The following is a 27258-nucleotide window of genomic DNA, read 5'->3' on the forward strand; positions in this document are numbered from 1 at the left end:
CCGTCGTACGAGGAGTATGTGCGTATTGTCGCATTTTACTCGACAATTACGCGAACGCACGTGACATACAATGACAATTTTGTGTTTGTTTACGTTGTATTGAATGAAAACTGTGTATGAAATACGTGGAAAGAATTGTTCTATTTTAAGTGTGAATTATTTTGAAGTTTGTTACCCCTTCAAGTTTTAAGTTTGGATTTATTCGTTAAACATATATGAAGATGTCAAATACTTTTACGTCTGGTGATACGGGAGAGCAGGCTGACGTAAAAGGTTGGTGTTGATTTTTATTAATTAATAAATAAATTTAACGGAACCGTTTTGCAGCAAAATTTATGAAGTTGCTTGATTTTTATACCTTTTAAAGTGAGTTTCCACTAGTGAAATACTGGAACAAAAATCGTCTTCGTTTTTTCAAGGATGATATTATACATTTTTGAACGAGAATTTTGTGGCAATGGAAAATCACGGCAGCTTATTTGCTGCTTGGCAACCTGCAGTCAGTTTGCAGTTGTGACTAAACTTTGCTTCAAACTTCGTTCCAGATTTTACAATAAAATAATTGTCACTGAAACGATGATTACTAATAGATATTGTAGTTTATCACTTTAATGAATTCTTTCAATGAAATATTTTTTAGTAACTATAATAACAAAAGTTGTGACAAACAATTTGACGCAACGAAATATTTTTTTTATTTCATAATTTTTACTAAACAACATATTTTTTTTATCATAATAGATGTATTATAGTAATACGAAATTGGCTAAATCTTTATCTTAAACAAAAAACAGTTGCAATTCTCGTTCATGATGTGAGTTGCATGCTATGTTTTGGCCTATAACGAACTTAATATTTTTTCCTACTGACTATGGTTGATTTGGTACCTATAAAAAGACGGTTTGTATATCAAACGTTTGGTTAAATTACCATTGCTGAATATCCAAACGTTTGAAAGCCGGAAACTTCAGTTTCAAAAGGCTCCTGACTCGAATTCCGATTTTAGATTCCGTATTTGGTCGCTGGTCGTAAATGAAATTATGCTTTTAACTTGTTACTGAATGCATTTCGTCGGTTTGACCACGACGGCGCCTGCGGGTGAATGTCTTTATTTAGCGATCTCTTTGAAGTAATAATTTGAGATGCGTATCTTTTTCTGTACCTTAATTTGTAAGCTAATCTTATATCCATATATTTTATGAATTACAAGAAATTTTTAGTTAAAATTTATTTCATATATCTATTAACAATAATGTTAGTCAAAGGTCAAAACATTCTAGAAAAGTGTCATACGTACTGAGGTCGTAAAGGCTTTTGTAGAATATCAGTGTTTTTGCCCCTTATATTAAACATTCAGCTGAGCAAAGGCCCTATCTGTTCTGCATTGCAACGCTTCATTGTAATTTGTTTGATTTTTTCTTTTTTCTCTTTTTGATTGTGTTATAAGTGTTGTAATGGTTTTCAACGGATTGAATCACTTATTATTATTATTAATATACGTAGATGTTTAAGGTAAGATTTATTACAAGAATTAAAAAAAAATCACGGTAAAAAATACACTAACGATATTAACGAAAAAAATTACCGAAAAATCAATCAGTACTAATTTGTTAGCGACGTATAGACTTAAAAACAAAAGGGGAATTCGAAAAAAGGGCCCATTCACACGTGCACATGTTACAAGGGTGTAAACCCCACCGCGCGCACAAGTGTACACCATTACAACGTTAACATATGCAACTGATACACAATTATAACCTTTATTGTATATGCAGTAAAGCGTTGTATAATGCAATAAACATTTGTCTAAGGATTTGTTTATTCACATGCTACGAGGCGGGGGTCGCGTGAATCTCAAATTGTTTTCCAGTGCAGTAATGAGTACAAAAATAATGGAACACCTTATTAATTTATTTGAATATCTATTGAGTGACAATGTTCGTGTTTTGTTTGACTTTTTAACAACGCGAAATAATGATTTGGACATATGTTAATGCTTTGACTTAATGTTGAATTCAATAATATGTCACTTCCGAAATTGGTCTAATTTCTTATTTTCAATGTCACAATTTAACGTCACACAACAGTTTGTCAAATAACGATAACAAGATGGCCAAAGTGTTAGGTAAAATATAAAATATACAAGTTAAATTTAAAAGCCAAAATCTATATATATAAAAGAAAGTCGTTTTAGTTACACTATACTGTTCACTATAACTCAAGAACGGCTTTACCGATATGGCTGAAAATTGGTGAGGAGGTAGCTTAGAGCCAGGAGACGGACAAAGGATACTATTTATTCATTTTTTTTCGAACTTATGTTGAAGAGCTGCTTTTTATTTAACTTACTAATATTATAAATGCGAATGTTTAGATGGATGTGATGTGGATGGATGAATGGGTTTCCACTAATTCAGATTTTTTATATATCCACGCGGACGGAGTCGCAGGCGACAGCTAGTTATAAATAAATAAAATCCGACATTATTCGGTAACCTTTGTACTCTGAGTTATCGCAATGAACGGTGCAAAATTTGTCACCGATATATCCCACAGATTATCTCATATCTTTCACGCGTGTAGTAATGTCACTTTTGATAGCGGTCGTAAGTAAATAAATGATTGGTGATTTAAATAAGCTACACTTCGCCGGGATAATACTTTATCAAGATCTGTACTTACTGTTTTTTTTTTATATTCAGATCAAAGCAAATTTATAACATGAATAAAAATCGCGCCAAAATGCAAACATTAAAAATATTATTTGATATCATATCTACTTTATTATAGATTAAAATATAAAATTCGTATCAAAGCTGTCAAAATTCCCGCCGCTAATTTGTTCTAATTTCCGAACGACTTTTTTTATCTGCTCACAGGAGTCACCCTTTACTTTTTTTTATCGCCGGGCAAAGATACAGATGTCATACAGCCGTGTCAGCTATCGTTATTACAGCTATTATGTGCACCACATCTGGTACTGGGTTAGGGTGACTGTAAAGTTATTAAATATTCTATGGATATTCCCGCTAAAATAACCTAAATTGCAATATTATTCTACCAAAAAGCTGTAATAAAATTACAATTGAAAACAGCTGTTTAAAAGGGAACGCTCTGTTTTTAAATGTATTGTAGATATAGCATCTGTAAAGGATAGAAATTGTAAACAGAAGGTCTGTTGAAACAATAATTTCTGCTCAGCCTATACGGGGCACACATCTGGCGCCCAAGCGCGACCTGACGTCATCAGTTTGACATGTGGCGACAACGGACCAATGCTTTATTATTGGCCTATTGAATTGTTTCTGAGGCTAAATGCATTGTTCAAAATGTTTTTTTTATAATGAAAGTATAGATAATAAAATTAATAGTTATTGTTTCGAATGGTAATAGAAGAATGCCAGTTCTTTGGATTAATTTTTCAATTTTGGTTCATCTGTATCTATTAATATTTTGTGGTCTTTCACATACATACGTCCCGGAGGCCTAATTTAGTCCTCTTTCCCTTCCCACCCTTTTTCTTATAAGGAAAGGATGGGAAGTTGAAGTGGACTTTCCGGATGAGAGGATGCATGGGAAGGGAAGATATTTTCTTTCTGTGCATCCTCTCCTCCGTCGATTAAAGGTAGGCAACGCATAAGCTATTACGTATGTCTATGGGCAACGGTCACTTCGCTATTTCAGTGATTTCAGGTGGCCGTTCGCTCGTTTGCCACCTTATGATATAAAAAAAATACATATTTCGGCATCTCAATCTATTAAGATAAGTAAAATTTATCGATTGATATTATTTATCAATGTACTATGAACTGTTTTATTTTTTTCTTTTTTTTTTGATGGCCAGACTTTAACAATTTCGTTTAATATTGCAATTGATATCTTTAGCACGCGGAAGAGAATATTAGATAAAAGAGTTAAATAATTCATAATATGATAAAAATTCGATGACCTTGCGGACAGACAGACAGACAAAATTAATAAAAACTGTATTTTAGCTATCAGGATCACAAATACAGTAACAAATATGATTTTTCGATATTATATACAGACTATTTTATTTATATGTATGTATAGATAATAAAAAAGTTGGTCACTATGACAAGGCATATAATTACTGATAAATAATATTCTAGTGTGTATATGAAGACCTAGTCGGACTGCCTTCAGAATTTTCTATAATCTCATCTACAGGTTGCTCCTATTAAAAATGTTCTTACAATCGTGCGTTCTGATTGGTCAAGACGTTTATACCTAGAGTGACGTAATAACCTAGATAAATATGGGTAATTTACTTCAACTAGGCGCTGACAGCCTTGGCTTACTGTACTGAAAAGCCTATCATCGCCCAACAATAGATTGTAAAGGCTTAAAACACAATATTTTTATTTATTTATATGCAATGTAGTGATCAATGTTAGCAGACTATTCAGCAGAGGACGATTATGATATAAAAATAATTAACAATGCTGTTAGAAGTTTACTTTGCGACATTTGTGTTACGCCGTATTCCTTAATTATATTTTTCTCTTGCGTGCATAAATATCTCTCTGTTAATATTCAGATCTTACCTTAGGCTAAACTGCTTATTAAGTTTTTAAAATTATATACAGAGATAAATAAAATTGTGATTTTCGTTAGAGGTGAACGACAAAAAATATCAGGATCTTGTTTGTTGTAATGTGGGGGTTTCCCAATTGCGTGATTCTCAGTGGTGAGCCGGATGAGAAAATATTTCGTCAATTGTTAAGAATCGCTAGTGACCCCATATCTCGCGCTTTATACAGGACTGTCCTGTTTCCTTTTTATAAATCTTTTCCAAATTAAAGTAGAAACTAAAGCCGTTTAGAAAATATATATCTCTAGGTATACAAATTAATATTAAAAGAAAAATATTAATAATAAGGAAAAAATTAATCAATTGTTTAATGGTGTTCAGTGTACATATAGGTAATTTATGTATTTAATCAGGGGATTATGCACCGAATAAGCATTGCTAATACTAATTTACACATGTCGGCGCATGGGCGCCACTGTGCTTTTGTTGTTGAACGCATTCCCATACTCTGCTGCGTGTTAAAACATACTAACAAACTGATTGACTTGAATACGTATTAGGCTCGCCGCAGACGGGCCACAGCCACCGGTGGCCATCGACAAGCAGTTCGATTTTTCATACATTTTAGTAAAACGCATACGTGTGGCCGTTGGCAACTCTCAACAGTAGTAAAATCGTTGACCATCGGTGGCTGTGGTCGGTGGTCCGTCTGCGCCGAGCCTTAATTGTATAGATCTATGTTAGATATCACCATTCTATTGTTTTAAAATGAGACTAGACGTTTCAAACACCAAAACCTCTATCAAATATATCGTCATCCCTGTCATCTATGACAAAACAGAGATAAGGGTATGTTTTATACGGGGATCTTGGTCTCAGAAACCCGAGGTAGACTTTATAATAGATATCTCTACTCTTTATTGTACTTACCACTTCATAATACGTAAATAGTATTTAAAAATACTTGAATGAGGAAGAGTCGAGTGCCAGGACCCCGCTAAATAGTAGTCCGTGGTCTCCTGTACCCTGGGGTACGGCCATTGTTTTTTTTGTGTTGGTATTATACATCGGAAACAAAAAAGTATATCACTGGCTGGCTGTAAGTAGTGTTTTTTGTTTTATTTTCCCGCTTTTCCGCTAAACGAAATATGGCAAAAGAAATGCATACACATATTACCTTATCAACAAAAGCAACGTCCGGTGTGCCAATGCACGTGTTTGCGAACACGTGAAGACGTTGTTTCAAAATATCGTTGCCGTAAAAAGTCGATGTAGACGTCAACAAAACCTTACAAGATCGCAAAAACTTCACGTTGCGAACACATCGACTGGAAATATCCCGGACGTGACGTCACTTTTTTAATTACCACAGACTATTGAAATTATTGCTAAGTTAAAAAAAATTGTAATTGAAAAAACTTTATTAGGATTTTAAAATAAGATCCAATAGTAGAAGGACTTTTTATATCATTTTATTAAGTGACTTATTTTTGTTGGCATCTTTCGCTTTTTAAAATGCTGGGTGAGGATTTCTTAAGGATAAAAAGCGCAAAGGATTCTAATATGTAACTACACAGCGTATTAATCTTTTAAGCCTTTTAACACATTACGGTGTGTTATTCTACACATCTTTAGCAAATATTGCAATTGTATTGGGAGATATCACAATATTATAAGGAGTAACAATAAAATATAAATTACAGACATTGGTAGAGCCCGCTTTAACATCTTCGCACGAATTGGCCTGGCTCGCCCGGTGAAATACCACGACCACACAGAAGACAGGCGTGATGTGGAAGCAATTCCGTGTTTCGTCTGATGAGTGTGCGTCCCGGAGGCCTAATTTAGTCCTCTTTTCCTTCCCACCCGTTTTCTTATAAGGAAAGTATGGGAAGCGGAAGTGGACTTTACGGATGAGAGGATGCATGGAAAGGGAAAATATTTTCTTTCTGTGCATCCTCTCCTTCGTCGATTAAAGGTAGGCAACGCATATGCAATTGCGTATGTCTATGGGCAACTGTCACTTCGCTATTTCAGCGATTTCAGGTACCCGTTCGCTCGTTTGCCACCTTATGATATAAAATAAATAAATTACACAATATTTAATCGCTGAATATTTTTGTCTCGACAATTATTCAAGTTATTTACGCTATATTCTTTCATTATCTAATATTTATCTTTAAACAGTGATTAAATTGCGTTGAAATTGCAAGTCATAGGAACATTTACTTTTAATAGCTCTTTTTAACAATTATCACAGATATTAAAGATTCGACAAACAAAAGTTACTTTAGTTAATATAACATACGTTATAGCTAACAATATAACTGTTGTTATGCGTTAACAATTAATGTTGCCAGTTAACAATTTGTAATGTGACATATGTCAAAATCGGTCGTAATAAGGTCCATAAAACAATTGTACTCATGACATGCGGCTGACAGATGGATCAAGTTCTCAGACGGAGAAATATACACAATGGTAAATGAAGGTCGCACACAGATGTGTGTTAACGACTCGAAAATTACAAAGACATTTAAATAAAATAATGCTTATGAAGATATGAATAATGTAAACGATACTAGTTAATCAGATCCATGTGATGTTTGTAAACAAAATGTCTTTAACAGTGGTAGAGCCCGTTTTAAAGTCTTCGCACGAAATACCACGACCTCACAGAAGACAGGCGTGAAGTGGAAGCAATTCCGCGTTTCGTCTGATGAGTGTGCGTCCCGGAGGCCTCATTTAGTCCTCTTTCCCTTCCCACCCTTTTTGCTATAAGGAAAGTATGGGAAGTGGAAGTGGACTTTACGGATGAGAGGATGCATGGAAAGGGAAGATATTTTTTTCTGTGCATCCTCTCCTCCGTCGATTAAAAGTAGGCAACGTATATGCAATTGTATATGTCTATGGGCAACGGTCCCTTCGCTATTTCTACGATTTCAGGTGACCGCTCGCTCGTTTGCCATCTTATGATATAAAAAAAATGTTCATTTAATCAAAATTCATTTTTAAATTTGTTTATTCCTGTATTAAGAATACACAAACTTATGTTTTTATAAATTACGTAAAAAGTAATTGCCAGGTTTAAATTTTTATTTGGTCACAAACTGGATCTACTTTTAAAGATTTTCGACATTTTAAACCTAACCACGTATTTAAAGTAGCCAATTATTTGTTCTCTAAAGGTATAAGAACTTTTAAGTCTTTTTGAGGTTATTTAAATGATGAGTATCAACAATAAATACTTTGTGAAGGGTAAGATTCAAAATTAGAATATATTTTGCATACTTGCATTATTATTAAAGGGGTGACGGAGTATAGGCCGAAATTCGTCGAAAAGGACAAAGGGAGGAAGCTATCAGGTGGCCGGAGACAAAAGATGGTATGAACTTCCCTCTGCGGATATAGAAAAACTTACTTATTACAAAAAATACTATTCTGATTCGAAGTCTTACCAGTGCGTTAAAATCTTAGCCTTTATTTTTTTTTAATTTCTTGCGGTTGTAAGGTTTGACAGTTTAAAAAAAAAACTGTATCATTGTAAACCGAATAAATAATACTTTTTTCAAACATGTTGATTATTACGTATTGAGTTTAAATGTAGTTTAGAAATGTTTAATATCAATAAAAGTATGTTGTCAATTTTGCATGCTAAATGTCGATCTAAACCTGTAATACCTACCTCCCTATCCGTGGGAAACTCCGTTGAAAACATATTGTTATCTCTGTTTTGTCAAAGATAATGACAGGGATGACGATATGTTTATACAGATATTTTGATGTCAGAAACCATCTGCTTGTCGTCTACATTTTTAAAACATTAATTTTTTAAGTTAATCAATTTTTCTTCGATAAGGCGGGGAAAACCCACTTGTCAAAAGAATTGATAAATGCTATCATGTCTGTATATTACATTAAGTTTAATTTTAAAAATACGTTATCGTATTTAATTCAATAAAATCTTTCAAAGATTAAAAAATCCTATTTACGAATTTAATTGTTTCTATTATTTAATATTAATTAAAAAAAACCATCAGAGTTAGGTGCAAAGAAAATAAATACTTTAATATAAAATATCGTATGTTTGTGTCACTTCATGTTATCATGTTTACATTTTTTTGGTAAATTTAGGCGTTACATCACCATTATAATTTTTGAAAAGAAACCAAAAAGGTATTTAAGAAAGTCAAACTATGCAATTAAAATATAAATCGCCTAATTTTAATTATTAGGAATAAATTAATCCTGTAAAAAGAAAGTGGCGCGGCGTGAAAAAACAAACAAGCTAGAATTTTTGAATTTCGAAATCCTAAACTATTTAAATTTCGAATAGATTAATTAGAGTTGCCAGTTATAAAAATATTAAGCAAAAAAAATGTCGTATTTTTATGTTGTTGCAGGCAGGCTTTATATTCTTTTTACGTTTTATTTTATAATATTTATATTCATTATTGTTTTAACAATGATACGTTTCCATTCGATGTGCAGTCACACATTATCTGCCGAGCCGCGGAGGCGTGAATGACACGGTGCGGCCTTGTTAGGTCGTCCGATTTTATTTATTTAGTTTTCGCTTCGTTGCCCTACACATGCTTTATTAAAAATAAGATCTGTTCAGAGTTTTGTTTTTTATTATATTTTAAAGACGGCAGTGAAAATCGGTTAAATATATTAAAAGGGTAAACGAGCTTGTAGTTGACATATTAAATTTCGTATCAACTGTTTAAGTTTGAGTTCCGTATAATAAAAAAATGAAAAAGATAATTAGAATTTAATTCTTATTATTAGTCAGGATTGGAAATTTCAATATCGTTATACACAAGTATAGAGCTTGGTGTATACAAGACACATATGGCCTTTTTCTTTACAGTTTGGCATTTACGCTTTATTTTCTTTATTATTGTTCTCGTCTTGTTATATAAATATGTATCAATTTCCGAGTTGGTATGGTCGTTGCGACATAACTGCGGAAGCTCGAGTATTTGAATGTCTGTTGCATTCGTGACTTCGATTACGAAATTTCTAGCATTATAAATATTCAATAGTAACGCGACTGATCTAAGTGGATCGGACTTTATTTAAATTTCTATTATATGTTTCTGTTTGAGATGTTAACTTATATTAGTTTATAATATTTAATGCTTTTAGTTTAAGTATATTTTAATATCCCTTTTACATATATGTATGTAGGAATATTTATAGCTATAAAATCTTACTTCTTACTAATATTATAAATGCGAATGTTTATATGGATGGATCGATGGATGTTTGTTTGAAGGTATCTTCAGAACGGCGGCACGGATAGCGCTTAAATTTGACATAGATGCAGAACATAGCCTGGAAGAATACATAGGCTAATCATTACGTTTTTTTAATACCGCGCGGACGGATTCGCGGGCGACAGCTAGTGACCATATAAAATTGTTTTTTTTTTTTAGGGTAAAATAGTCCTACTCTTCAAGCAATATGATATTCAACAACAAAAGACAATCGAGATATTGTTAAACGATCTTGTCACTTTAGAAATTCGATCGTATGTTTTGTTTATAAGATATGTTTACTGGAACGATCCACGTCACCGCATTCCGTCGCCGAGCCGTATAACCCAACATTTGCATTAATTCGCAAACTGGTACTAAAAGAATTTCAAATAAAATTCTATCGCTAACAAGCTGATCAATTTAAAATGGCGCTTAGCGCCAACTAGTTCGGTGTTTTTTTATATATAATTCGTAACCAACATCCGGGAAACGAGGCTTCACTAAAATACCAAACAGACTGTATTTCTATTGATATAATTTATAATTTATGATATTATATCTTTATTGAGTTATCTAAATGTCATAGTTGGACAAAATTGTTCTTTTTGCATATGTTTTTAGTCTATATTTGATTGAAAAAATTAAAAGAAATTGTATACTCGAACTTTTACGATGCATTATAATTTTTGACAGAACTAAAACTGTCTCACATCTATAATAATTTCAAGGTTTTTTTTTATTTATTTTAATCCTTTTCTATTTTAACAGAGATTAGAATATTAAATAAACTTTATATACTCTTTTCAGTTGCAACAAAAAAAGAAAGTTGAACATCTGACATTAGAGAAGTGAAAACGGCATAGAGTAAAAATTTTTTTTTTTTACCATCGTCCCCAACGTTTTAACAATTGCTGGCTGATAACAATTACACGCGCCGCACCAGATGCGAGTTAGCATCGGGATTCGCCATCTGGCTGCACGATTCCAGCTTGTCCGCATGCGAAATCAACTTTTTATATCTGATTTATTTTATCGACAACGGGGCGCCACTGCAAGGTCACTTCAGACGGCCGTTGGCGCTTGCCGCTTGCCCCTTGGCGTCCAAATAGGTTGTAGTAGCTTCCCGCGTTTTATGGAATGTCATTAATTTAGTTGTAGATTTATTTATTTTTATTATACTAACTGACCCCAGCATTAATTGTGATGCCAGTCAAAATAATCATAACACCTAAAATAATTTAACTTATGTCATATTGCAATAGTTTAAAAAAAATAAAAAATATTTTTTTTTTAGATTTGAAGGACACAAATTTGTTTATTGATTTAGAAACGTGTAGGGAATTAAAACATTTTTTTATAGAGTTTTTTTATTATCCACAAAATTATTATAATTTGGCCACCGTAGTACAGAGCTTTAATGTAGAGCTGTAATTGTTGCCATTAAAAATACTATTAGCTTCTACCCAGATGTGGCCATAAACGATTAACGCTATAAAATGTTTACAGACTTGTTTTTTATGTTTTTAAGGATTGTACGAAAATTTTGCAATCAAACTTAAAATAAAATGGCGCAAATCTACAACTAAAATAATTTTTTTTATACGCATCAAACAGTTTAATGTAAAAAGTTTCGACAAATATTTTTTTTCATCTGATTACCAACTCTTACATACGTAATTTTTTTTTATATCATAAGGTGGTAAACGAGTGAGCGGCCACCTGAAATCGCTGAAATAGCGAAGTGACTGCTGACGATAGACATACGCAATTGCATATGCGTTGCCTACATTTAACACTCACACACACTTCCTATCCCAACGACTAGTTTCAGAATAGAAGAATGTTGAATCAGCTACTTATAAAATCATCGTCACGTTCCTAACCTTTTCAAGACATTGGTTTCTCGGTAATAAACCTTTCTAAAATACGTTTTTCTTAATTCATAGAAATATCTAGATTTATAAATGGTTTAATTTGGTTTGTTTTACACAGATGTTCATGTCATATTGACTACGAAAAAAAAGATTAATTCCAACAGTTGTTGTCCGAATTTAAATATAAAGGCAATCTGTCAGGTTGTAAAAACTAGAAAATTAATAGCCATCTTTGCCAAGCTTTACGTTTGCTATATTAACATGTGTTTGCCCCAGGGAAGAAAAAACATAAAGTACAATCGCGATAAAAAATGTACTATTTTTTCTTTTTTTTTAATAATGAAATTAAAGTTAAAAACATTTACCTTACTAAACAATTGATATTTTATTTAATATCAAATAGTAGTCCATGTACACTGTGTGCAAAAAAAGTGTAAAATACGTTTTGATTGTGACTGTACCGCGTTCGTTCGCTACTGCATAATTTTAGGTATAAAAAGAAATCTATTCGATTCCAAGTTTTATTCAAAATTCGTCGGCTGTGATGTGTAACAAATTGCCGCTGACAAAATGTCACACAAATGCAATATGTCACATTCAGCCAGGTGGTTTTATCCATTAAACATAGTATTACAGATGAGTTAAAAAAAGCTGACAGTCTTTTTGGTAATTTGAATTTTTTGCGACACAAAATCAAGTCATAGATTTTATAACACATGGAAACTTTCTGGATAACCTAACGTTTATGCCGTGATGTTTTATCCACTTACCATGAGTTTCTAAGACCAAAATCTGTGTATAAAACATATCGTCATCCCTGTCATTACCTTTGACAATATGGAGATAACAATATGTTTTTCGTAATCCAAATAAATGTGTATTTCTATTGTTTTTTAAAGCAAAATATTATCTGCAATTAAATATAACTACAATCGATTTGATTTACGGAACGGTTTACAATGTTTTCAATTTGACATTTGATATTATCAAATACGATGTAATTGAGAACAAAAATTGTCTATGGTTGGGATTAATTGTGGCTAAAGCACGTGGCTGCCAGGTGCGCGCCAGACATGGATGTTGAGTCTATGGTTACTGAAACAATACATTATTTTGACTCTGCGGACATCGCTGTAACGTTTCAATGTTTGAACAGTTGCTAACAATGGTAGCCCACTATCGTACAGATCTGCCGTTTGTATGAATATTACGTTCTCTCCGAATTAGTAAATATCACACAAGTTACTTTAGTTAAAAGGAATTGCATATAATTGTTAGATTTAAATATTAAACTGTCACCCGTGTCTTCGACGTCGAATAAAAAAAAACTGTACCTTTATTAAATATTTTAACCACATCCGTTGAGCCGTTTAAAAATTACGAGGTATTATTCCATCCAAACTTTTACATACATTCTTAAAATTAACAGGTTACCGAGAAAGGTCTTATTAGAATCTTTACTAATATTATAAAGGGGAAGAGTTTGTTTGTTTAAACGCGCTAATCTCGGACTGACAGCTCAAGCCGAGGTCCCTCCCTTGGGGGCCCTTGAGTCCAGTCACTCCATGGAGCGTCCACCTAAGCGATCTAAGAGCTCGGTGACCTCCCAATCCGGTAACAATAACGAAGTAACAGCCAGAGCTGAGGCTCCTGAGGGAGCCCTAGAGTCTTGTTACTCTTAAACTACTCAGTCACAAAAATAAAAAGCTAATCTCAGGAACTACTGGTCCGATTTGAGAAATTCTTTTTTTTTGTATAGTCCATTTATAGAGTAAAGCTTTAGGCTATATAACATTACGCTGTGACCAATAGTTTTTTAATTCCGCGTGGACGGAGTCGCGGGCGACAGCTAGTATAAATATATCGGTATGTTTATTGTGCATAATGCGTATGGAATGTGAATAACATATATTAGAAGCAACACATGTACTAATTAACCGAGTATATAACTAATCAGTAAATACTAATTGAAGGCTACGGAGGAATGCCGAGAACTGCAACCCCCGCCCTCGTATTCTGTCAGCCAATGGCGATTAAAATCTCTGAAACAGTGGGCTTCCACTGCCGTGAATAATATGCCATCCTTCACATTATCTTTGACAAAACAGAGACGGCAACACAAATGTTATGACAGTAGACTTAATACTAAACACGTGTAAAAAGCAAATGTTTTTTTACATACCTAGATACTAATTAATAGGGCAAGGCTAGGGTTGCCATCTCTTTAAGTTTGACCTTAATTCTTGGCAATATGCATTATTAATTTGACACCTATACAAAAACTTTTATAATCTGTGTTTTAAAAGTTTCAGCAATGCGGCAATACGTACTTTAATAAGAAATTGTAATTTAGTATATAAGTATATGTTCGGAATGGCGACCGCGCGGCGCCTGTGTGTCGCGGCGTTGGCGTACGTGACTAATGCGATCCCGGACGGCCGGACATCGGGTCCGGACCGCGCAACCGGACCGGATCGGATGCCGGGAATCACGGGATTACTTTGAGTTTGGACACTGACCGTATTGTTATTAAAACTGTGTTTAACACCAAATTGATATTGAGTAATGCCTGAAACATTTTCTCGAAGTATTGCGTTTCCTTTATTATGTTTTTTAATTAATTTTCGTATACTGAAAGAGAGTTTGACTTAGAACATAAAAAACACGACTAGGCATAAACTACAAACAATGAACTTAACAAATAACTTTCTAGCGCTGAAAGTTAAACCATAATGATTACGAAGTTTCAAAACATAATGACGTCTAATGGTTTTAAGGCTTGAGAAATTGTTATATTACAGAAGGTTTAACGTATTTTCCTTTGTGAAAAGTTATAAAGATTCGCTGCATATGCATGCATTCTTTCTCCTCTCAAATACTACTTTAGACCAGAAAAAGCGCTAATAAATATTTACTCATAGCTCTCTATAAAAATTCACTCTGTTCAAATACTTAGGTGTAAAAATTTTAACAAAATTGTTATAAACTCCTTTGGTTTTAAAATTTTTATTATGTCCAAAAAAATAAAAGCCCTAAATTAAAAAGATTAAAGGAAATCTATTAATTGGAGATTTATACAGCTGTCTGTTAAAAATGTGTATGAAAAGACACTACTTTGTATTCAAACATTGTTCAAATGTACCATAATTAAAACGTCAGAATAGAGCTGTAGAGCCATATAGCTCAAGATCGGTCGAGCCGGCGCCATTGGTAATATTTGCTCGGTGAAAGTCGCTAACAACATCACGACTTCTCATACATTAAGCTTAAGAGACCGTGCGAATACAACCACGGACGCGACATATTAGTCTGATTTTTTATTATAACGAAATAACTGACCGCTCATCAATTTCTCATTTCGGTAGCGTCGCGTGGAAACAAAATTTCCGTAATTGCAACACTGGTAAATCGTGTGCATCATTTTTGACATTTTGTTTTTTTAATAATCAAAGATGAAAAAAGGCAAAAGTCTTTTGGTGTTTAATCCATTTTTTTTTTAAATAAAATCTCTGAATCTCTAATTATGTTAATTAAATCGAATATGTAAACTGTCACGACGTGAGGGTAATAGAAAAAAAAGTTAAATAAGGTGCGTTTTAAACAAGAACGCGTTGAGTTTCTGTGAAATTTGGCGCCAGATTGATATCTATGGGTCCGGGCTCGGCGGGGTCCGGTCTTATCTTACCGAGATCAACACTCATTCACCGGTCGAGGGTCCATAGTGCCGGCACCTTTGACTCCTCTTTGTTTTAACACTTCAACGTGAAACAGCGTATTGAGCTCCAGCCCTTGATTTTTTTCTTACTTTTAACACACTACAATGGATTCAAATTTTGAAGTTAGGTACATTTTTAGTTCAAGGTTATTTTTTACTGGTACAGAAGTCATGTATGTAATTTTCTTAAATTTACGAAGAGATAGTTTTAAAAAATTACATCCAAATCTAGTCAAAAACCTTTTAGGAGGCATTTTTTTAATAATTTTAATTAATTACGGTTTTTAAGCGTGTCATTTTTAAAATTTACCAATGCACCTGTAGCTCTCTCAACTCTAGAATCGTTGAATGTTTATGGGCGGCGGTGATCTTTGAACGTCAGACGAGCTTGTTTATGGTTAATCCTTAAAAAAGTGAAACGCTCGTGTAATTAAACTTTAGTAATACGTAGGCGGTGCCGTCGGTTCCTCACCATCCTTTTTAAGAAAAAAAAAACACTCCTAAGTGTGAGAAGTGACCTCTCGAACGCCTCCGCTAACTCGTTCATAGCCAATTAATATGTAATATAAAATATACTTTATTCTATTGGAATAGAGTTGAAATTTGTGTAGACATGTGTCGGTCCGTATATAATCTGTGGAACGCCTTCGAGGCGCCGCAACCGCTCGATTATGAGCCATAAAACAATTCCGGTAGCATACCTAGTACCAACATAATATTATCAATATTAATTGCTCGTGGATTTGATTTTTTTTTTACTATGTGACAAATAAAAATTATTTATTTCTATTTACGCGAATATATTAAATAATCAATTTTAAAAGATAAGGAATATAGATAATTTTAATTAAAATCATTAAATTTCTTAAGTTCAAATCATATTGTTTTTTATAAAGTTCGATACACTATGTTATTAAATAGCTATAATTTTTCTTTTCAACTAAAAATAGGCAACAAACCAAAACAAACGACCAATTAAGATTGGAATGCGGACAGTAATTTCTTAAAGAGGTAAAATTTAATAAATAACAATCACAGACGCGACGACCATATGGGCATAAACCAGTTTTGTTTATGGTACGTATAGATGCAGGTGTTATGCTCGCTTGTGAGGGCTTACTGTTGGTAAATCTTTTAAAATCATGACTCACATTTAATTAACTTACAACTTCTTATTGTTTGTTTTCATATTACGTTATTACTAGGTTATGTCAAGACACATTTTAGGTTATGTCAGAATTGTTGACGTTTAAAAATACGTTTACAAGCTTATACAACGCCTAATTTTTCTACATGTTTTTTTCTTAAAACATAAAGCTTTATTTCATAAAAGATAAAATAAAAAATTCTACTTATCAAAAAAAAAAAATTATTCTACTTAAATTAAGCCTAATAATTATTATTTTAGGAAAGAAATTCGTACCTATATATACACACAATTATAAAAAAATAAGAAAGAGACAAAAGATCTACAAAACGGCAATTCGAAATTATTAGCGCGGGCATATCGTGAACTGGAAATGTGCGCGGGCGCCGGCGCTAAGCGACCGATTCCCATGGCGTTAGAAAAAAACTCGACCTGCTCACATCCTTGTACGATGTTAATTATACGATTTAAATAAAACAACGTCGATAAAAACAACTTGAATTTCGCTAAATTATTTTTTTATAAAGGTGACTATTACTGGCCATTTCATCGAATTACGCCTATTGTCATGGTCTAATATTTTTTTTAAAGTTCGACATTGTGAAAGTACCTATTTTTTTGTTATTTGGCAATTCAATATTATAAAGACGTTACATTTGTGTTTTTTTTTATTGTTGCCAGTATTGTAAATCTGCGTATCCGTATAGTTAGATTTAATCAGCAGCACTGGCCGGTTGTATTGACTGGAAGCCGGAATTACTAGTGAAAAGCAACGCCCATTGTCTCCAATCGTTTGTGAAAGGAAATGTGGAGCCATGACAAATATAGCAGACGTTCAAACCGCGTAATATTTCAAAATATTCTTAAGTTTAATATTGTTTTCGTCTGTAGAAATTTGAAAACAGTGCGATATTGAAACATTAAGTATTCATTTTGAAAAATATTCACTTATGATTTAAATTCAGAATAACTTAAAGAATATGACCTATTGCCCGCCGGTTTCCTTGCCATAGTTGAGTTTAGTACGCGTCTCATGTGCCACGCTATAACGAGCCGGCGACGTTTGTATTTCTGTCCGTCGTTGTCGTTCACAGCTTCCGTTGCCCTCACTTGTAGATAAAAAACATTGCTTCTATTCTCGAATATTTCTGGGCTACTCATTGTTTATTCATATCGTATCTACAACTTTAGAATTGAAAGTAAACTCCACAAACATTATTATGTTCGCGTATTAAACAATATCTTATGTTGGCCTTTTTGTTTCAGAAAGAATATTAGAACGTGATGCTGGCTTCGTCTCGGGTGGCGACGATGACGACTCGTGCTCCGGACCCGCACACTCCGACGACTCCGGCGTGCGACTCGCTGACACCGAGTCGCGACTCAAAAGAGAACGCTCCCCCGCACTCCTCCAGCCCCCTAAAAAACGAATACGATTAGGCTCCCGAGACGACATCGCTAGCCCAGAAAGCGACTCAAATCCATTCAGACCGTGGTCTTTCGCTGAAGAACCGCAAAGAGAACCACTATCTTTAGTTAAAAAGACCAGCGAAACCAGTTTACTAAGACAGAGAAGAAGGCCGTTGGAACCCCCACCATCGCCTGTACCACCACCAGAAAGACCAGGACCACCTCGAGTACCCTCACATCCTGGTGTAGTGGAGTACAATGATAAGGTAAAGCCAAGAGAGCAAAGAAACTATAAGAACATGACGAGAGAAAGGAGAATAGAGGCCAATGCAAGAGAGAGGACGCGAGTGCACACAATAAGCGCTGCCTTTGACACACTCCGAAGAGCAGTTCCCGCTTACAGTCATAACCAGAAACTCTCCAAGTTATCAGTCCTTCGGATAGCTTGCGCGTACATTGCCGCGTTGTCAGCGGCAATAGAACCGGACGCTGATCTGTCAACGGCAGTGGAAACTGTGACACAGACGATACACACCGAGGGCAAGCTGCGGAAAAAGAAAGACGATCCTTGAACGGAACGAGGAGCGATAGTTTGATACAATGCCGTCCTTGAAGCCTTCACTTGAAAGGGATAAGCAGGTTTTATAAGGAAACGCAGAGACGGAAGGAAGAGAAGGGCTAAGAGAGGTCAGGACTTCAAAATTTATCTAAATTACGATTGGAACACGCTTTAAAAGATAACTGAAATGAATTATGGACTCCTGACTTAAGATCGTTAAAATTAATTACGTTCTATCGACTGTTAGTACAAAAACGACAATAATATTGGATGTTAAAAGTATACTATTTATTGGTATTGCGTAGTCGTTTTGGAATTTTTTAAGGAAGTATTTATGGGACGCATGGATATGCGGACGTAAGCTTTATGTAAGGAATCTCTAAAATATGCTAATATTGTAACTTTGCCTGTCGGTATGAAATTAATGTTCCTTATACAATTTATTCGGATCTCAGACTATTCTCTTGTGAATCTGTGTTGATTTATTGAATCTGTGGACTGTATGATTAATTTTTTCACCGATTTAATGAACACTAATAACCTAATGCGTTCCAGTATTGTAATTTGAATTTAGAACACCAAACAGACTTAAATTTAGAAACTGTTAATTCGGTCAGTTAATCTCTTTGGTTGTTTTTTTTATTTTTTTTTTAGTCTGTGGTTCGAGTGACAAGAAAACGTTGTTAACCATTCCCCTAGCCCAGTATTACTAAGACGACAAAAAATACTTGTAAAGTGTCTCATTTATAAGAAAAGATGTATTTGGCTTTAATGTTTTATATTTATTGAAAAACGAGTCAATAATTTTAAGTGAGAATTGTATATTTTATCTAGTTTATAATGTTTGTAAATAAATGTAAATATATAGACATAGTTATTAAAAAAAAATCCTATAAAAAATCGAGGCAGCTTAATTTAGGATTACAGACACTAAATAAAAATTTATGGTATCTCTTTTTATCTATTGTTCGACGGACCATAGACATAAATATGACTTTGTAAAAATACGTCCTTAAGTAAAAAGCAGGGTTATTTTCCCATGTGATAGAAAAATAAGTCGCGTTCAATAATACAAGATTAAAATAACTAGAAAACGTATTATTATAATGTTATTACTTTTCTGCGTCTGTCCAGTCGTAAGTCCATAGTGCCTCGACCATGGATTGTGATATGATTTACTGTAAATAAATTAGAATTAAGAAATATTACGCCGTCACCATTGTTGTTGCGTTATTAAATAATAGTATAAAAGATATAGTTTGCGACTATTGTTATGAAAGCGTTTTATTTTGCTTTGTCTTGTTTTTTTAAAAACAATCGAATTTTAAATAATACAATAATGAAATGATTCTTACCATTATTTTTGAGGTTATGTTGAAATTCAAAACTGAGACGAAGCAATATAATCGTTGTAGAGTTGTATAAAAATTATTTATACAAAATATAAAAAGATGGAAGTAATAAATGAAGGAAGTACATGGATTTCTATGTTTTATTTTATCCACTTTTACCCGTAAAATTCTTAGAGTAATAAAGATGCAACTCAGATTATCAGAGTAAGTTTGAAGTCGTAAGTATGCGGATTCATTTCGTGCAATAGGAAGTGTAGGGAGGAAACCCATCTGCTTGCAACAATAGGGATTATGATCACTGCAGCTGCCCATGTGATAACGACCCACGTGCCCTCTTATCAATATTTGGCGAGGGATATCGCTGACATGGAGTAAGGGAGAGTGTGATAACACTATATTATGTCAAGGCGAAATGCGTGTCAATATTACCAAAGCCTAACATTGTGCGTTTGAAGCTACTTCCTAGTAATATTTTTTTATTTATTTATTTATACTCATATTATAAAAAGGAAAGATATAATTATTTGCATTAAATATTTTCCAAAACAACTGAACAGATTTGAAAATTTCTTCACTGTTTGAACATTACGCTATCCCCTGCGACATAAGCTGTATTTATTACTCGATTTTCTTATTTCGCGCGCATCAAGTCGCGGGAAACTTCGACCTATAATTCAATAAAGCTTACCCAATCAGATAATGCCACACATTTAATTCCTATTTAGGTTATTTTGAAAAAAAAATGTTTTCGACTTCTTGTCTACACCAATAATCAAACTAGACTGTCAGAATTAAAAGAGCTTTGATGAGACAATATAATAAACGAGTCAAGTGTTAATAAAAAAAATATATTAGAAAATTCATAGTTTAACAGTATTTTTTTAAAAAATAATATTTATACAATTCAGGGTGTTTTGGCGGGAACCGCCATTTTGTCCTCAATCGGGTGTATGCAGCAGTGACCAAGTCAGCAGTTGCGGGCAAACAGACGCCCTTTATTAGCGGTTTCGATATCGCGCCAGCTGGTGTCACAAATGTTCAAAAATCGCCGCCAATGGTCGCAGTCAACCCTCTACGTAAAGAAGGGTTGCCATTATCGATATATCGATTGGTTTTTCAACACATTTTTTTGCCTTTAAACGACTATTGTATGATTTACACGGCTAAACGACATAAGTACTATTTATCAAGAAGTGATGGAAAATCAACAAATGAATGTTTTGGAGATCGACTTAAGTAGCCGTGAAATTACACTGCTTTTTCTAGAGTTTTTTTTAGAAAAAGGGCAAGTTCTGTTGCAATGTTACGACGAAACGATATCACGGTTAGTTAAAATGTTTTAAACTACTAGGATTAAAGGTTTTAGTCTAATCCTTACGTCATGTACCGTACCGGTAAACGGTCACCCCGTCACCTAGAAACAAAATTTGAAATATTAATTTCCTTTGTTAAATCACAGATTTTATCTGTTTAATAAAATAATTGTACTAAATTATGCAGTTTATTTACTAACAAAAAGTCATTCAATGTCATTGTTTTAAAATTTTTGCTTTTAAGTGACATCTAGTGAATTTAGTTACAAGCTTGATTATTTTTAGGTCTGCTTCCCGATACTAGATGGCACTGTTTTAAAAAAATCTTTTTGTTTAACTCTCCGCCGATAGATGGTAGTATTATTTGTGAATAACAGTTCATAGAATGAGAATGTAATTGCAATTAAACACTTAAAAATATTACTTAAATTATAAGACACCTATACACAAAAAACATAAACATTTGAAGCGATTTTTGGCATTGTTCAACATGTTATGTAGACAGACAACCTTTACCGTTTTAAGTTTAAAAAAAAAAGTTTTGGCGGGAAACAAAACACTGACGTAAAAAGGTGATGGTGATTAAAATTACAGCTCTGTTTTAATTACAGGTTAGTGAAGTAATTCCGTCAGTTTTACTTTCTCTGCTAAATCTAGTAATTTTTAAAGGAATGTAATTAGTGGTTTATCTAGTGAACATCAAGAGTGTTGAAGTAAGTCGTGTTATGTCCTACTGCAAGTAAATGGCACTTTAAACTGTTTTTTCTTACTAAAAATTTCATGAGATTAGTACTAGTGATTTGTGAGGAAGGCTTAGGCTCAGCTAAATTGGACGGAATTTATTATGAACCGCTACCTCCCCTTTTCGAGTCTTAGGTAATTATTTGACGATTTTAAAAAGAATGAAAGATATGAAAAATTTATTAAAACAAGAGTCACTGGTGTGAATTTTTATTACTAAACTTATATCAAACAATTCAGGCAGTCCATTTAAGGCATCTTGTATCCAAGTGTGTTCCGAGACATTTGACAGAACAATATCTTGCTCCGCAGGGAATGCAAGTGTAGTTCGAAGGGAACCCACACACAGCACAGAAATGTCTATCAGGGAACCTGAAAACAATATTGAAATTTATTAGAATTGTTGTTTGTTACAAATATACAACATGGATTGGTCATAATAAATATATTGATAATAGTAGGTTACTAATTTTTTTTATATTATATAGTTAAAGTACATAAGAACAATCATAAAAAATATGAATATAAGTTTTTTATATTAATTTGTTGATTTCCCCAATTTAATTTTCTATTGAACTGTAATAAATTTATTACATTTTACTTACTTTGATGGTGGGACTTGTGCTGACAAATAATTAGGAGGTTCCGATCTACTGCTTGCATCTTCTTCCACAAGTTGTGCAAAAGTTTTCCTAAATCTCATCTTATAATACTCCGCACTTCTAGTCTTTTTTTTCCTTGTAGGTTTTTCGTTTGAATCCGCGAATTTCGGGACTTTCTTGGACATAACCAGATCTGCATGTGGGTCTTCATGGAAATTGTCTTGTTCGAGAGCCTCAATGGCCTTTCTGGCCCTTCGTTTCCTAGCGGCATCGTCAAGTACCCTTCGCTTCTCCGATTCTTTCACTCTACCTGATTCTCTTGATGCCATATTTACAGTCCTTTGTCATGTACTGGTATACTCAATTGGTCCATTAAATCATCTACACGAGCTTGTAATGTTTCCACTATATCTGATGATATAAACAGATGTGTTTCGTCAAGGTCTTGCAGAATAAACTTCCTTCCGAGTGCAAGAGTCTCATCTAAGTGAAGCAAGAATTGTTTCATAGCTGGATCACTGGAATTAATAAAACATGTCTAAGAAAAGAGGTTTAAGTGCGGATGAAAAGAGGACAAGAATGCTGGAAATTTTTCATCAAAGTAAAGATTTTTTTCAATTAAAGGTAAAATATATACAATGTTTTAAGCTTAGAAAACAATAACACACAGTTTTAAGTACAGTTGAACATGGATAAGGGATAAGCCTCCATTGTTGAGTTATGGTCCGATCTCCATGGACAACCTCCTTAAGCAACAAACTCAGGTAAAAGAGAAATCTTTATAAGCAAACAAATATCATGATTCTTAGGACCTTTGCTTATCCAGGTTTGACTGTATTTGGATCTCTTTTTATACAGATATTTAAGCTTTTAAATTTACGTACAGTTTCCGCAATTTTCAAATTCTTTTCGCTTTGGACAGGAGTTAGAAAAAATTGCTCCGAAAGAGAAAGGCATTACAATGCAGTCAGTAAAAGAAGTAATACAGAGTTTGGTTGATGACCATCTTGTGGACTCAGAGAAAATTGGTACATCCATTTACTTTTGGTCATTTCCTAGGTAAGTTTCTTATCAAATGTTACATTTGTTAACTTTTAGATAAATAATGAAATATTTTTTATTTTCAGCAAGGCAAAAAATGCCAAGAAAAGGAAGTTAAATGATGTTCAAAACGAGTTGAATGAATGTGTTAAGAAACTGAAAAAGACAGAAGATTCCATAACATCTGAATCAGTTAGTCATTATTTTTAAATATTTTTTTATGACATTGATGTGACCAGCCAAATATTAAGCCAACCAGGCAAGAAATTTAAAGTAATATTTTTTATTACAACTTTTATCAAATTTTTTAGGTTGGAAGAGTAGTAAATGAAGAAAGGGAAAAGATACTGGCAACACTTGAACAAGTAACAAAGACAGAGGTTGAATTGAAAAAAGAGTTACAGAAGTACAGAGATTGTGATCCTGAATACATTGCTGCATTAACTGCGGAGATAGAAGTTTGTAAACAGAATTTTTACTTATAAATGCATCTAGTTTTTTGCACCTTTTCTGATGTTCCAAACTAAACAGCTTAAAAAATCTTTTCAGGAATTAAAAAGTGCAACTAATAGATGGACGGAGAATATTTACATACTCAAGTCTTACATTAAGAACACATTTCAAATGGAAAATGAAGTTATCGAACAGAATTTCAACATTCCTCAAGATTTGGACTACATTAATGCATAAAATTTGAATTTTCTCCAACATTTATTTCTTTAAAGACTATAAAAAACAAACAAGTGAAGATCTTTTTTTGTCTATTTAATGTTTTACCTTGTATGTTTCTTCTTTAATTAATAAAAACAATATATAATTGAAATAAACTTAACCTTACCATTCAACGAGAACTCCTTTCATAACATTCACCATGATTCATAGTTGTTATCTCTGTACTTATGAACATAAAAAAAATAATTACTTTCTTTTTATAATTCTGGAATATAGTTTTACTTTCTTATATTCTAAGAAAATTACGATAAAACTAAAATGCTACAACGACTCGAAGTTTCGCGTCACACGTTTGACATTGACAATTGGCTACGACATCCGTTTGAAGTTAGGTAGTGTTGCTAGATGGCCAGCCCAAGTTTTCTTAAAATTGCCACCACTCAAATTCATTCAAAAATCACGTTTTGAATTAGCTTAAAAATATGATGTGGTATCGTTGTGTTATTTTTTTCACATAATTTAACGTATTCGAACATTTTTTTTCTATATTTTTTAACTTAGAATAAAGGACAAGTTTGCCAGAAAAAACTTCAGGATTTTTTGGAGGAAATACAAATATCTACTGTTCATTAGTATTCTGCAAAAAAGTAAATGGTTTCTTGTATATCTATCAAGGTCAGGTTTGAGAGGTTTTCTTACATTAAGAAAAGAAAAATAAGTCGTCACTTAAAGTAAATTTCCCGTCTTGTAAAAGGATCAAAAAGAAATCGTTGACCGGATTTTATTAAATTACGAAAGGTTTTCATTTAATCAATTGCTGTAATGTTCAAACTGACGTTTACGAGAAACGCTGTTTGCATTCTAACAGAGGATCAATTAGGAATTTGGGCAAACATCTTTTGATGTTACTTAATGTGGGACAAGACAAAATATTTTTTTATTAATTTATAGAGAGGTCGAGATTAAAATTAAATCTTAATATAAACATGTGTAATTTTAAAAATGTTTTCTATAATTAGATAAAAAAAACTAAATTATTTCTTTCATTTACAATACTATAATATTATTCAATAATAATACTTAGCCATATAAAATTGATTTGATTGGAGGATATTTTATTCAAGTAACAAGAAACTATAAAGCGATGAAAGTCAGTCATACAACTAAAGTAAGTCGGCGATAAGAAAACTATTTCAACAGCCTCTTCAACTAACTTTGTTACCAAAAGTCAACAAAGTGACCGTTCAGCTTTATTTTACGATTGTTATTAGAATTTCGAGTATCGTTTTGTGGTAATAAAGTTCTAAATTGCATTACAGAATAAAATGATTTATCTTAACTATGTCCTTTTATTGCGTGCTAGTATTTTGTTATCTAGCAATTTTTAATTGAGTTTGTGTTCTGGATACAAGGTCGTCATTTGTCATACGAAGATTATGCATTTTTAATAAAATAAGGGGGCAAACGAGTTGCGGGACAGCCAAAGTGTTCTACGTTGCCTTTATCTAAATATTTGACTCTATCACCTCTTAGCCATTTTATATATTCTGTAATTCCTTAACCTAAAACATTTTTTAGTCTATGCTATAAGTCAAAAACACTTTTTATTTAAAATGACAACATTTTATTTTTTTACGATCTAATAGATTATTTAAATATTTGATTCTTAAAAATAAAATAGAAGTATTCAACTTATCATGTTAATAATCTGACAGTATTTCGTTATCGTAAATTTAAAGTATTGTAATTGCTCATCTGAATGACGGCCATGTTTTTTTCCTGGCATTCGAGTAATCGTAAAGACAATTTAACAGCAGTGTTTTTGAAAAAATTGTTGTTTACAATTCCAAAAGAAATATATGAGTTAAAGAAGACTATGTTTTATTTGAAAAAGTATTTTCCGGCTGTGACTGACACACGTAACACGCATAAAATCGAAACATTAAATAAATCCTTTTTTGTAATAATTACCTTAAAGTATAAGGGCTTCTTATAATATTATTTCATCGATCAATCTAACCTTTTACCCTTTGCGGAATAAAGGTAATAAGGAGGCTTATTCGGTTACTTGCCCGAAAATTCGATTTTGTTCCTAACAAAATATGTATCTTTGAATAAGCACATATTTACGTTGGAGAAACGTATTTCGATTGATTTAATTATGTTCCACCACTATTTACTTCGTCTAGTGTCTTTGACATCACTTTAATTTAAGACAAGCTATATTTAATAATTATAAAAACAAAGAATATTATGAACATGAGATAGTTGCAAATCGTAAATATCGATAACTAATGTTAGTATCAAATTACAAGTGAATGCCTGACCGTAGGTTTCTTAGCCTAAAATCTCCGTTTAAAACAAATTGTTGTCTCTGGTTTATCAAAGGTAATTACAGGGTTGGCGATATGTTTTATACAGACATTTTGGTATCGGAAACCAACGGTTAATCTTCTATCATCAACAGAGAAACGTCATGACGACCATTAAACTAGGTTAAATATTTTCAACGGAAAGAAAACTTTATTCCGTTGCATAAGAAACTTATTTCTCGTCTTAAAGAAATCTAACTTTAATACGCAGAATTTATTGGCTACTTATACCGACATTGTAAAAGCGTCTATTTACTTGAGACTTTGTTTAAAGTGGAACCAGCTCAGAAATGCTTACTTTAGATTTAGACTTAATGCAATTCTACAGTTCCAATCTAGTAGAGAGTGGCATAAATATGTTTGAACAAGGCGAAAGCGCCATCTGCAGTTGGGTTAATACATTGTTTTAGTTCCACACACGAGTACATTGTCTCTGATTGCCAACCAAAGTTACAATGTGTAGCAAAAACGTAAGATTTTCTTTATTTAAACAATTTTTTAGAAGAACTAAAGAAAAAATCAGATAATTATATTTAAATATATTATAAAAAATTATATGAACACGAAATGAAAACTACATTGAATACTTTCAAATAAATTTTGTACGAAAATTTCGTATTGAAGTTTACATATTTATAACA

The 27258-nt window shown here is 32.9% G+C and overlaps 3 protein-coding genes across 3 annotated transcripts; 2 read left to right on the forward strand and 1 right to left on the reverse strand.

Annotated features, from left to right (window-relative positions):
• Positions 1-11: 11 nt before the first annotated feature.
• On the forward strand, positions 12-19335 carry net (atonal bHLH transcription factor 8-like protein net). Its single transcript, XM_013324299.1, has 2 exons — positions 12-273; positions 17822-19335. Exons 1-2 carry the CDS (start codon positions 216-218, stop codon positions 18535-18537), a joined length of 774 nt encoding a protein of 257 aa, XP_013179753.1. The 5' UTR covers positions 12-215; the 3' UTR covers positions 18538-19335.
• Positions 19336-22126: 2791 nt separating this feature from the next.
• Positions 22127-24542, reverse strand: LOC106126569 (zinc finger HIT domain-containing protein 1). The gene is given in 3 exon segments (NM_001312783.1): positions 22127-22302; positions 22536-23050; positions 24412-24542. Coding segments are annotated over 2 exon segments (462 nt in total). The 5' UTR covers positions 22862-23050; positions 24412-24542; the 3' UTR covers positions 22127-22166.
• LOC106126568 (meiotic nuclear division protein 1 homolog) lies at positions 23058-24291 on the forward strand. The gene is made up of 5 exons (XM_013324288.1): positions 23058-23156; positions 23455-23591; positions 23660-23765; positions 23885-24031; positions 24123-24291. Exons 1-5 carry the CDS (start codon positions 23067-23069, stop codon positions 24261-24263), a joined length of 621 nt encoding a protein of 206 aa, XP_013179742.1. The 5' UTR covers positions 23058-23066; the 3' UTR covers positions 24264-24291.
• Positions 24543-27258: the final 2716 nt, after the last annotated feature.

Source organism: Papilio xuthus, unplaced genomic scaffold (assembly GCF_000836235.2).
Source record: "Papilio xuthus unplaced genomic scaffold, Pxut_1.1 DF824992.1, whole genome shotgun sequence".
NCBI lineage: Eukaryota > Metazoa > Arthropoda > Insecta > Lepidoptera > Papilionidae > Papilio > Papilio xuthus.